This window comes from Amphiura filiformis, chromosome 18 (genome assembly GCF_039555335.1).
Source record: "Amphiura filiformis chromosome 18, Afil_fr2py, whole genome shotgun sequence".
NCBI classification, from domain to species: domain Eukaryota; kingdom Metazoa; phylum Echinodermata; class Ophiuroidea; order Amphilepidida; family Amphiuridae; genus Amphiura; species Amphiura filiformis.
The window spans coordinates 37,271,208-37,285,689 of record NC_092645.1 but is presented as its reverse complement, the minus strand read 5'-3'; the positions used below and the strand labels follow the sequence as shown (position 1 = coordinate 37,285,689).

Genomic DNA, 14,482 nt, shown 5'->3' with positions numbered 1-14,482 from the left:
TTATCACAACTTCAAAACATAATAATGTGCAAAATTGCCTCAAAAAGTGGAAATTTACGTAATTTTGGGGGGAGTTCGCCTCAAAAGCAGGGGGGAAGAAAAATATTGGGGGTAAATGCCGCCACTGCAAACATGGTCATCGTTTAGTAATCCAAAATATTGCTGGGCAAGCATCCACAGGGGACAAGATGCCGAGTCCAAAGGGGTCGTCCACTATACTACAAATTCACCATGTTGCTTTTTATCATTTTCCTATTTCACTCATGAATCAATGCAGTAACAAGACAAGACACCATTAATATACTAGTATATGAAGATACAATTTAATATCAAGATATACACCCTGTACAAATCAATCATGTTTTATAGAACTCATTATATTTGGTCTAGTAATTAAAAACAGAATTCAATCTACTGGGCCAGTTTGTAGTGACAAAATAAAGGAGTCTTAACATGTATACAGAAATGCCAGCACAGCTGAAAATATCCGGGAGTTGTCACATTCATTAAAATCAACCTTTTTCCACATAGTTATGCCTTTTTCCAATACAGTGTACAGATAAACACCCTGAATTTCTTCACTCCTGGCATGTCTGTAATGTAAAATCATAATACTGATAATGACTTTACCGGTATAAAGTCAAGATTAGCACTTTGGTTCATCATGATTTAACATGGGGATCTGTCTACTTCAACCTTCATGGAGCACTATGGACCATAATAACCTCAACACAATGCCATAGTTCAATAACCTCAATGAAACAATTAGAGCAACATTTGACCTGAAGTTGCGGAGTATGAGTTTGTGTACCCAAATTTTCAAAGGTCATTCAATGAATGTGCAACTGTATTGGGGTTAAAGAACTGTGCCCTGATAGATGAGCATGTTGTGGGTCCTAGTGGAGGACATCAAGATTTTTCAAAAATGCATACCATAGCTTACATGCAAATTTTAAGATTCTGCCATATTAATTTGATGAATTATTCATGTAAACTTGATGAATTATTCATCCCTTGACTCTACTTTGAATCTGAATCTTCACATTTTTCATAATATTTCTTAATTCTAACTACGTCTATTAAAACATCTGTAATATGGGTAAAACAAATTTTACAAAATAATACAAATTAATAATAATATTTTGTACAAAACACAGATCAGACAACAACCACAACATCACAAGGGGCAAGCTGGCAGTAAATAATTGACCTCTGACATGGAACAGGAAGTGTTGACCTTTAACCTAACTCAACTATAAAGCATAAATTTGAAACTGTGCGAAGAAGAAATGCAGTACTACTTTATATTTCTTTGAAGTCAGCTCACTGTATTTACATTATAAACACAAATAATTAGGCCTTCCAAAAATATTTTTGCATTATGGTAAACCAAAAAAATATTTTTTCAATAATTGTAACTTTTCTATGTAAAGCAATCTGCAGAAGTCAAATAAGCCAAAGCATTACTATCTAATTTGACAATGCATTTCTCCATTAAAAAAAAAAGTGTGCTTTTTCATAATTGTTTTGATGCTTTAAATGCAATGCCCCTGAGAATAATTAATCAAAAATAAGTCAAGACACTTCAATTTTGCAGACATTTTGTGGGAATTAGCTTTTCTGGGATCAACTGATGTTGTGCATGAAACTGAAAAGATGTAAATGCACAACTATTAAATCTAATAATAGGTTAACTTATCTTATAGCATCGTTTATATTATTAGATCTACTCCATCCATTATAGCGATTAAATTATACACAAAACATTTAATGTTACATTATAGGAATTGTACATGAAATGGATAGCTTATATGTGACACAATCTGGTCCATGGAGGCAAAAGGAGGCATTTTTGAAAATTTAGTTACTCTATTTTATAACCTTATAAAAAACATTAGGCTAGCATATCGAAAACACCAAAGGTATACCACACTTGGTTCTGAAGTTATGACATTTTGTGATGTCTATTTTCTTATGTATTTTATTGTTTTTACTCCATCATATTTTTGCCTTCTTTCAATTTCAAACTTGCCGCCTTTGGCCCCCATGGACCAGATCTTGTCACATACATTCATTTAAACTGAGACTTCCGAGTATTTGAATAGTGGCAGATGATATTATAAGAACAGAGCCACATCCCCACATATTTTACTCCTAATGGTTTTCCCAACAGCCTATTTCTTTTTATATTAAATGTAATCAATGGTATCACAAAATTAGGAAAATTTGGTATGTGTTTGAAATTTTGAATGGCCAATTGACTTTAACTGTCTGAGATGTCAGTCAAATTTTGTCAAGCTTCAGTATACATTTTCACAAGGACCTAAATTACATCAGACTGCAACAATAAGTTGTTAATTATGTCTTTATTTACACATATTGCATTGGAAAATTCCGACTCATGAGAATTTAAATTTCACACTCAGGTCATTTCTTAAAAAATATACTGTTGGAAGAAACCTGTTGGGAATTAAACCACTGGGGACATGACACTGTACCCCAGCACAACAACCCTGTGTCCATCTAGTGTCTTATACACATTTGAATTTGATTTGAATACAATCCTAATACATTTTGTAAAACCCTGGAAAATCCTGTAAAATATATCGGATAATTTTTTACACATACATTTGTTTGTGAACTGTGTACACCTGAATATTAGGCCATATAATTTCTTTTTGCTGTTCTCGTCCTCGCCTGCTTTGTATAACTTTTGAATCTCCAGCAACTCATTACGATAGAAAAGCAAAATGAATCACTTCAAAAAGTTTTTTGTATCAAAAAAGATTACAATTTTGCAACATCAAAAAACTACTCTCCTGCCCACATCATTTCATGAAAAGCTTGCAGACGAGAACCATAAAAAATAATCTTATGGGGCCTTAATCCTGGCTAAAAGTTCTTAATCATAATTGCAAAGCAACAATGAAAATGGACTCGAAATGGATTACAGTAACACTTGCCACCTGTGGGCATATCATCAGTATACTATTACCCACAAAGAAGTTATGGTACCGTAGATACGGTCTACAGCGTACGACGGATATTGTCTCGATCACAACATGTTGATAATGCCTAGTGGATTATTATATTAAGTTGCACATATTCCTACATCTACATACTAAACACAATACTATCAGTATGACAACAAATAACAATATTGATTATAAATTTCTTCTTCATATGATATTTTGGTCAATACTTACACATAAAATTCAATTTTTGTTTCATTACTTAATAATATATTGTACAAAATTGATTCATTTTTATTATAGTCCTTGAAATTTTGAATGCCAAATTAAGATTGAAATCCAACAGTTCAAATTTCATGCAATTTGCATACAATAATTATCACATAAAAATCTATTATCTTGCATGTTCTTAAATGTTTTCAACCATTTCTTAATTATTTTTTCAACCATTTCAGCTAGGTTATCACCTCCTCTCATTTATGATAAGGTAGCAAGTACTTAGATGATAAAATTGCCAAAATAGTTGTCCTCAGTTTTGCGCCACGCATATTACGTGAAACCACCCATGTGTCCTGTCATCGGTCACAATGTGATATGCTGTTGCCAAACATTGACGGGTCAACAATGCAAGGCACATGCTGGCAAGGATTACTTTTGATTGCACATGTGTACCCAAACACAGACCTGTTATATCATGTTAGGGATGAAATCAAAACTCGACAGGCGATCGACCGCCGGTTCTGTCCAGCTGGTTTCTATTGTTCTAAACAATGGACCACCGGAAACTGTTGGTCAACCGCGGGTTGAGTTTTGATTTCATCCCTTACTCTCTCAAAACCGCAACGTACCCCAACATGAACTGACGAGGGCGCTTCTCACATCTTAACCTCCTCAACATGACATCAAAAGCAACAACCTGGCTGAAATCTATTAAAGTTTTATGTACTGCTTAAGAGTTTATATTATATACAGTTGAAGAAACAAGTATCTCTTATAAAAGAACAGACATATTAACAACAAGATACTAAACATTTACAAGATAGCACCACAACCACATTAGTTTTAGTCACTAAGTATGTGTCCCACTTCACCCAGATGTAAAATGGGGAGCTTTTATACACTGTTCAGCTTATAAATGGCAAAAAATTTGATTTTTGTAACTGCGCGGGTCAATAAAGTCCCAATTTGGGCTTGAGTAAGTTCACTTAATTGCTCACCAGTCATGCAAAGCGCTTTCCCATACATCATACATGCCATTCTTTATCAATCAACAATAGTCTTGTGACTTACAAGTAGAACAATGTATAAGTAAAGTGGACTTTTTTTTCCTTTTTCCTTTATTTTCTCTAAAATTTGTTGAAAGGATGTAGGCTCATCAAAAATATCCAATCCATTCCTGTTTTTGCCTCAATTCAATCAGTGAATAAATGGCACATTCCAATCATTAATAAAAAAAAACCAAATGGTAAAATCAATGCAAGTAATAAGCTCTTGCAGTTGAAATCCTTACACCCCCTATAGAAGACATGACCTCAATCTTCCACACAGGGAGTGTGACTTACAAACGGGATTGCTTGAATGGGTTACACTATTTGAAAACTACACCCCCCTATGTAGACGAATACTGTTATGTCTTCCATAGGTGTATGAATTTAAACTGGAATAGCCCAATGCAGTTTTGTGGCTGGGGAAAAAAATGAAAGTATAGGTTATCTGTTACATAATACAGACCTGAGCGCAAGAAGACCGTAAGTCCACTTGGCCCCTCAACATGTATACACTAAAGTTACGTATAGTTTTGTATAGTTTGGTAATGTTTTATACATGTTCAGCGGCCAAAACAAATCTTTCACAGCCTTTCATGTTTTCACCCTGGAACATGTATTAAACATTATAAAACCCTACTAAACGTAACTTTAGTGTACACATGTTGAGGGGCCAAGTGGACTTACGGTCTTCTTGCGCTCAGGGCTTCCATGTTAACAGAATTTGGAATGGTTAACCTTGATATACGGCGGATTAAAAGGAATTGACCTGTAACGTTTGACCTTAGGACTATTTTTCATCCATCCACATACATAACTATGCACACCACAAGGAGAATTATTAATATCTGAGTATATAGAATGTATTCAACAGGCAACACTTAGAGCAGTTTAGTCTGGTTATGAATTGAATTGAATGGTTATATATTATTAAAGTGCATATTCACCTTTACATCCAGCGAAACTTCATAATCGCCCTCACAACATAATACTGTTGGAATTACGTTTTGCTTGGATACTTTAAGACAAATAATTACGGCTTTTGATATTCGTCCCTTGATAAATACCATACAATAAAACAGGCGTTTCCCAACCTGTGACCCTTTTTTTAAAAGTTGATCTGCTCGTGACTCCAGGTCACGACCCCAGGTCAAAGTTTTATCACAAGTCCCACTTAATTCTTGGTGTTCTCATGACCTCATACTTTTTGAGCTTTTGACCACAAATAGGGTCACTACCCAGTGGTTGGGAAAACCTGCTTAACCCATGGGCAATACTGCCTTTATACAGTACCTCTGATTGGTTAAAAACATGATAATCAAAGTAACCAATGAAAATAGAGCTTTCATAACTCTGTATGATTTTCAGCTTTAATCTTCTTCAGACTGACTATATTCTTACAATATCTCTGATTGCCTCAATACAAGATATAGACATCTTTGCAACCAATCAAAACAGTTCTTAGAGACCGATACATCAGCCAGTGGCACTCATGGGGTTTAAACATCCATACACTCCTATGCAATTCATGGTCAACATGGTAATTTCAAACGAAAGGAATTCCTTAGTTGTGTGTCACGGTCGTATATACTTCTACGATACCAATACATAATAGCTATTCAAGACGTTAAGGTTTGAAGTGGTTAATAATATATACATTAAAACTACTACACGGTAGATACTCTCAGAAAAGAGATATTGGTATAACGCAACAGGTGGTGGTGGTTTGGCTGGCTGGTTGGGTAGCGCTCTATGTCTACACTCTTGTTGGCTTGATTGCCTGCAAAGACAAAAACACAAGACAGAAAAATATATTAGCAGCGCATTTTAAATCAATTTCTTGGGCTTGAATCAATTATTTCTGATCCTCGCACATATAGAGGCCGTCAGCGTGACGTCATATGCCGCCATCTTGTGGGTACACGCTGCGATGGTCGTTTGATCTCCATGCGTGATGATGCATGATAACAGTTGCGTGGCAAGCTGCGCCCTGCGCGTAGTGTCCGACGCATGAACACACGTATCATTTGTACCCACAAAATGGCACAAGATGGCGAAAGGCTGACGGCCTCTATTAAATGTGTCTCGCATTGTCTTATACATTGAAAGCATAGGCTGTCTCATTCTTCATTATTTAACTCTCTCCATACGGTTGTCTGCTGACGACATGTTTCAAAAATGTCAGAATTGTACATTTCCATATTATTCCTAGTATTGGTTCAGTGGTTCTTATGATAGTTCTTGATATTTTGAGAAAATATCTCAAAATTAGGACTTTTGATGTTGAAGCCTATGACCTGCACGAAGAGCATTACGTCGTTGGGCAGGAAAACCTCCTATGGGTCATTGCCCCCTGAACATGGCAGTTTTGTTTTAAACATATTCAGGGGCCAGACACATAGGTTTTTCCTGCCCAACGACACATATAGTTGGCCGCTTACGCTTAAACAAAGTGAGAGAGTAGGCAATCATGACTAGGCGAGATGACCCATGCACCAGCTGTGAACTGAGATGGCACAGTGGTAAAATGCTTTACTAGTAATCTTAAGGCCCACGGCTGAATCCCTGCAGAGGCTTGATTTATTTTATGTCAGCTTGCCTGGGCCTCTTAAAATTATTTGATCAAATATTTGCAAGTGCACATTTACTTCTTTTTTTACTTTTTACACCTAAGGTTAAATAGTTTCTTACAATAATAAACATAATTTTCACCAGGTTCGCCATCATAAATAATAAAGTAGACAAGTAGAAAAAATTATCCTGTCTGTGAATCGAACCCAGCTCTTTATACGAAGCTCCCGTAGCCAAGTGGTTAAGGCACAGATCCTGGGTATGATTCCCAGACAGGATCACTTTTTCTACTTGTCTCCTTTATTATTTGCGACGGCGAACCTGGTGAAAAATTATGATTATTATATATTATAATTCCCATCGATCATGCCACTGTTTTTCTAAGTTTCATACAAAACAGACCATTGAGTACTTGCAACAGCATATTTTAAAAGGTTTGTAAAATCCTAGATAAAAAAACTCGACCCTTGTTATTCATGTCTAAGCCATGGCTCATATTTTGAAATATACATCTCATTGTTAGCTCTCACCTTTGCTATATCAACCCCCGTCATCGTCTGGACAAGTTTAGGAAGTCGGTCCATAATGTCCATCACTTCACCGGTCAGTTTGTGTGCGCCGACATCACCCTTGCCAGTGGACACCATTGTGATCTTGCGCGCTTGGGACAATGGGGCAGCAACCTCTGCGGCAACCTGGAAAGAAAAGAAAAATATTTTAAAGAATTTATTAAATGTTCATATTTTCAACCCCTTGAACAAAGAGATTAGACCAACTCGGAATTGCCGTATGTGTAACGATATGGTAAATCCGCCATTTTGGTTTGTTACACATGGAGGGCAATTAGTGCCCCTCCAGTGTGTATTGGCTAAAGCCCGAAATGGAACTATAGAAAAAATATTAAATTTGTGGTCATCGTGGAACATTCAACTACGCTTGTTACTCGCGACTAATCATGCTAACTACACGCTGTACAATGCTACTCATGGCGTCCATATTAGCGAGGCTATCTCGTGCATAACTGCTTACTTCGCACAGCCACGCAAAGAGTATGTTCCATGATGTACACGAATTTGCTAATTTTTCTATAGTATAATAAGTATACTCAATGATCTCATTCACATCTGAGTATAAGCCCCGCCATTTGGCAATGTTTCACAAACCTATGTCAACCTCTTGTAACTATCTTGAGTATACTCATCATATCAAGCAGGGTTTACTTTAACGCACAAAACATGCGTATTTACGTGTTCAGGCACTTTGCTGACTCCTTCAAATCCAAAGTCCCAAAGTCCAACGCGTAAAAAATCTTGAAAACGTACGCGTTCAGATATTGCAAGATTTGAATAGAGAAACACCCGATATTGTGCATTTATTCTCGGCTTTTGGCATTTAGGACCTACTCCCGATAGGGCCCATTGTCAGCATTTATCCATGCATGTTTTAGTGATTGCGAGTCTCTAAAATGTAGAGTGTCAGTTTGAAATCTTGCAAATTGGGTTCGGGTCCTTTTTTCTGTTTAAATGATCATGATGATGCACCAAATGTCTTCAATTGGACTTTAATTTTGCAAAATTTTCCCTCTCAGGGGGGAACATCCCCTCAGACACCACCAAGTATAGTGAATACAGCACCTTTTGGCGAAAGAATAAGTTTATGGTACAACAAATTTTGCCATTTTGAAGCTAAACTGTTGAAATATGGTGCAAAGTGGAATAACTACGCGCTAAGCGCGCAAAAATGTGCACTTTTGGGGATAAAATGACCAAATATGAGGTTAATTTGGTCAGAAACCTACATACAGGCGTCAACATTGGGGGCTGATTGTATGGACCATCCCCTGGCAAAATATTGGGGGAGATTTCTCCCCCCACCCCCGGATCTACGCTCTAAAACACACATATGTGACATGTCATGTCAAAAGGAGACACTTTTGGGCAGGTTATCAATTTTGAGGTTTTTACATGTCGTTAATAAAGAGATACTTTGCTCCACAACGCCGTTTTCCCCAATGACATCGGACATTCCTAAGCGAAGATATTGAGTTCGTAAGTTATGGTATTATAAAATTGAAAAAATTGAGATATCGGCCTTTAAAAATATTATTGACAATGTTGCGAGTAAGAATTACCTTGAAAAATGTCTCAAAAAATACAAGATGCCAGTTTAATATATTCCAGTCTGAAACTATCAGACAACATTGTAAACATTAATAACATCACAAATTCGTAACAAACCCAAATTGTGAAAAAATCACCCCCGGGCAGATATTTGGCTATTTCTCCATTTACGATCCTGCCCAAAAGTGTCCCCTTTTGACATGACACGTCACATATTGTTAAAAATGTCTTCAAAAATAATATTATAAAATACCCCTTGGGCAATGTTTTTGACTCCTTCAGAGGAAAAATTCACAATTGAAAGGGTCAAAAAAATTTGAAAATACCCCTTCAGCAAAATGCTTAAAGAAAACCCTGATATCAAGGTATACTTATCAAACTCCTAGTATAAGCCTCAACCTTTGGTAATGTTTCAAGAGCCATGTCAACCATGGCGGCATCCTAGTAGTTCACCTCAGTAACAATCTTGAGTATACTCATCATATCAAAGTATACTTATCAAACTCCTAGTATAAGCCTCAAGAACCATGTCAATCATAGAGGCATCTTAATAGCCCACCTCAGAAACAATCTTGAGTATACTCATCATATCAGAGTATTACTAATTAAACTCTTGAGTATAAGCCTCTACCTGTCATAATGTTTCAAGAACCATGTCAGGGCGGCATCTTAGTTGTCCGTACTCACCAAATCAAAGTGTACCAATCAAACTCTAGTTTACCGAGATGCCACTCAGTTTCACTCAAAAAACCTGAAACTGGTGAGAAAAACCTGAAAAGGCGTGTAAATGCAGGCCAAAAAGCCCCGAAACAGGCTGAAAATATATAAAAACACAGGAAAAACCTGAATTCAGGCTAAAACTGGAAAAATGGCATCTCTGAGTTTAAGCTCCTACCTTTGGTAATGTATCAAGAACCATGTCAATCATGGCAGCATCTTGGTAGTCCTTCCAGGCGTCGGCTTTCTTGGCCATCTGTTCTGCTTCAGCTTTAGCTTTCTGTTCTATTGCGTAGGCCTCTGCTTCACCTTTAAGCTGTGTCAACACAAAATGCAATACAATGGTTCAATTACCAAACATAAGATTAATGCATATTCGGAAAACAATGGGCCGGTTCAATTGTTTGATTTTGTTTTCGTTTGGGGTTTTTGTAACTTATAATTCCATTCAATGTGCTTGGCAGCTCATATAAACCCTCTTGTCACACACTCTAATTCATATTTACAAAACATTTGAACCCCACTTTCATAATTCATGTCAACAGTCTTAATGTGGATTTGATGTGGGTATACTAATCTAGTCAACAATTTGTAATAGACCCACTACAAACAATAGCCTGGAGTTTTAGTCACGAATGTAAATTCCCAGGATTCATCCTTTTGTAATTACACTGAAAATTCACATCCATTGAGAATTTCCTTGCAGGTATAACAAAATGTTTTAGTATTAGTACAGTCTAGACCACTTGCTCTATGCAGCGTAGCCACCGGATTAAGTGTTCACGCTCCATCAAGCATTTAATCACGCTCCATTCAGCGTGACTGAACCTTGCTGCATAATTCTGCAGAGATCACAAAATCCAAAAAGTCCATACATACCTGGATAGCTTCTGCATTAGCCTCTGCTTCCATAACAACACGTTTCCTAAAGTGGAGGAGACAAATATATAATGCAATAAGTAGGCTTTAGATGGACTTTACAAGATTCACAAAACCTCAACATTTACTATTAACCAGGAAGCATTTATTTAATGAAATGTGTAACATGGTCATCAGACATTCCTTTACTTATGCATAATGTCTTTATTAGCTTAACCCCATGAGAACTACCTGCCTATTGGTCAAAAAGAAGTTTTCATTATCAATTGGACCAATCAGCAACATTGTTACAATAATTTCACCACACAAATAATTGGGGTGAATTATTTGCAAAGCTCCATTTTGATTGGTGATTAAAATGAAGATATTGACCAATCAGAGGCACTGTTAGATCGGCAGGTAGTGCTCAGGGGGTTAAGGGATGGCTATAAAACCCAACAGCCAGCACGATGGCTGAACCAGCGGATTAACCTTGATCTATGGTTTCAAACTATAAAAACTGCCAGGTCACCAGCAATCAACTCACAGCAGCTGAAAGGACTATCCCATTATACTTTGCGGTACCATAGTAGAACTGCAAATGCCATAGAAAATGTACAGAAATTCCCTCTTTGTATAATGTACACAGCAACATGACTTACATTTGTAAGGCCAGAGTATTGGAAGACACATTCGCTCACGCCCGAATTTGAGATTTCTTGATATTTATCAACACTAAGATGTATTCTTTCACTTGAAACTGATAAAATACAACTTGCTAATATTTACTCGTATTTTTGCTTGATTTGTTTCACTCTTTTCAACTCTAAAAAGTCACATGGCTCAAGACAGCTTAGTAAATTGGCGGAAATAATGAGTCAGAATTATGCTTGAATGCGAAATATTTTGATTACGCTGGCGCAACTCTGCTGCGTATGTCCAACGCAGTCTAGGCGCATTCGGTTTGTTGTTCACGCCAGCAAATGTGGTGTAAACAAAACAAAAATTTGCAGTCAAAATGCCACTTAGATGTTTTAATTATTTTGAATTTTGGCGCACTGAAAGCAGACATTATAGATTTATTGGTGCAAAAGATGCATATTTAGACCATGCACCAGATACAGCTTTTACAAGCGTGAAAGTCTTACCGTTTTAAAATATAAGTACGCTTTTGTGCATAATTTTGACATTTTTTACTAAAACATCGATTTCTCAGAGTTCACTTTTGACAATATTGCACGATTTTTGTGACAAGATAACTCGAAAAATATGCAAGCAAAATGTAAACTTTTTGCACTATCGTTTAGAGTACATCAAAGCCTAGGGAAGGTTTTCTAATTTTTTCAAAATATTTGTTTCAAACAAAAATATACACCATTTTGTGCAATTTTTAGCTTAATAGAGTGACAAAATTGCTTTTTTCACAATGTTTTTTCAATATTTCGAAAAAAGAGACAAATTTCAAAAAAATAAAAAAAACCTTCCCTAAGTTCATGTCTCTTCTTTATAAAAAGCTAACTGAATTTTTTTTACTCCGAACGGATTTTTTTCTAAGTTGTCACAAAAAAATTGGGGTAAAAAAGTGAATTTTTGTGATTTTTTCAAAAACTCAAGATTTTTGAACAAATCTGACTTCACCATGGGATTCCTTGACTCATTTCCTTTCCAAAAATGTATAGTTTTATATACTTCTGACATACAATTCAGAAATAATGATGCTCTAAAAGGTCCATGTTCTCTCCCATTACACTGGCCTTAAAGGGCTATTTTGTTGCACTGGCCAAAATTGTGTTGTTATTTTTTCAAGTTCTTTTGTCTGATTTAAATATCAAGTTATGAATGGATTTCGCTCAAACTTCTCAAGGGGCTGCGCAGTCTCTATGCAACAAGAATCCTGTTGCAAAGACCTTCAATTTTTTACCACATACTTTTTTTTTCAGTCGCCAACCCTGCTAGTTGATCGAATGAGGGCAGCAGTCTACTTACATGTTAGCGCCTGCCAGTGTTTCTAGTTTATATTTCTCAGTCAAGCGGGTTGTTTGATCTGTGCTTCCAATTCCTTCTCCTTACGCTGAATCTCCTGCTCCTGAACCTGAATCTGCTGCCCTCGCTCTACCACTTTGATCTGCATCTGTTCTTCTTTGATGCGTTGTTTGGTCTTAGCGGCCTTAGAACAAGAGCGTAAAAAAAAGGTAAGTTTGTTCAAGTAAATTGACAACTTCCTGATTAGTGTTTTACACCAATTCCCCCTAGATCTGAATCTTATGATCACCGATCATTTTGCATGCCAAATCGTCTGATACCAAAACAAATCTGTACTATACTAAATATAAATAGATTTTGACGTCACACTTCAGTCATTTGTATCACAATCTATAACAATGTTTGTTCAACTTTTTCCCAATCACCAAGACAAGACCAAGTCACAAGTCAAGTCATTTAAGAAAGTCACAAGTCAAGTCACAAGTTACTTGTCTATCCACCAGTTTGTCATGGTGTGATTTGTTGATGGGTATTCAAGATGGCGGAAATCAAATTGAGTTTCGGAGTACAATACTAATGAAGTCTGATACACTATCATAGCAAAGCTTTAATAATCATAAACAATGGTCACATTGGTAGATCAAGAACAAGTTAGTTTAATTCAATTTGTTTTCCATGACATAGTTCTACATGCTATCAAACAACCATGAAGTAAGCCTTACCTGCAGATCATAGGCAAGTTCTGAATCGGCCTTCTTGGCTTGCACCTCCATATCGTATGAAGCTTTCTTCAGCTCAAAGTCTCTCTTGGCCTGTTGGATCTGGCCGTCATTCAGGAAGCGAGCTGCCATTCTTTGCTCCTCAGCACGGGCTTCCTGTAGGTATCAATATATGTAGAATCATAATAAACAAATGTTTCACCAATTTCCCCGTCGCAAATAATAAAGAAGTATGTGAGACGAGTAGAAAAAGTGATCCCGTTAAGGAATCAAACCCAGAACCACTTTTCAACCACTTAACCACTTTGGTAGGGGTGTGCCGCTGAAAACTAGAAAGAAATTTTTCAAGAAATAAGTCCAAATTGTCTGCCAGATTTTACCCAAATTTTGGTAAAATTTCAAAATGTTTGGCAAGATTGAGGCAAAATTGGGCTATTTTCCAAAAATAATTGAGAAAATGTTGAAAAAAAAGACCTATCCATATACCAAAATTGGTCTATACAAAATGGTCATTGATATACCAAAAGGCCGAAAAAGCTACCAATGTTTGTGACACGTCCCCGTATGGTCATTTGTACTGAGTACCCCACCTGGGAACCATGTACAGTGGAAACTCATTATAACGAAGTTGTCAGGGACAGAGAAATTAGTTCTTTATATCCAAATTTCGTTATATCAGGGTTGTAAAAACAATAAATAACAAAAGAATTTTTTATCTTGGTTCTGGAAAAATACTTCTTTATAACAGGGTTTTTCTTGTATCAGATTTCGTTATAATGAGGTTTTACTGTATATTTAAAAAATCTGATGGCATAGTTTGGCCCCAGCGCTAGCTACCTGCCTATTTTTTAAGGAAACAGGGGGAGCCTCAAAGCAGCCAGGATCTACGACCTGTCAACCGTCATGGTTGACAGCCACCTACCCTCGCCTGGTACTCCATACATTGCACTCGCGGGACCAGACCAGAGTACCAGACTCTCCCATGCGTTCTCTTTAATGAGACCTTACCAGACATGCCAACTTTGATATCCAGTTTTCTGTATTCAGACGACAAAAAAAATGTATTTTGCTCCCAAAGCCGTATTTTTGGTAAATTTGTACCTTTTCTAATTAATTTTGTGCATCTTTTGCTGTAAATGTCTCCCTTGCCTTTGACACAATAAAACTCCATGTCGCGCCGTATTCATCCGTAAAACACTGTTTTCTTCCACATTTCTTCCTATCTTTGGATGCCATTATTTATGTTTTTTGGTATCACACTCAATTAATCAACCACA

General features: G+C 36.6%; 1 protein-coding gene across 1 annotated transcript in view; it reads right to left on the bottom strand.

Moving 5' to 3' along the window:
• Positions 1–301: 301 nt before the first annotated feature.
• The window catches only part of LOC140138650 (flotillin-1-like), a 36,459-nt gene continuing 22,278 nt past the window's right edge, over positions 302–14,482 (bottom strand). Inside the window, 7 exon segments of the mRNA XM_072160390.1 lie at positions 302–6,017; positions 7,339–7,503; positions 9,824–9,961; positions 10,525–10,570; positions 12,490–12,532; positions 12,535–12,670; positions 13,209–13,361. Coding sequence (XP_072016491.1) covers positions 5,994–6,017; positions 7,339–7,503; positions 9,824–9,961; positions 10,525–10,570; positions 12,490–12,532; positions 12,535–12,670; positions 13,209–13,361 — 705 coding nt within the window. The 3' untranslated portion in view covers positions 302–5,993.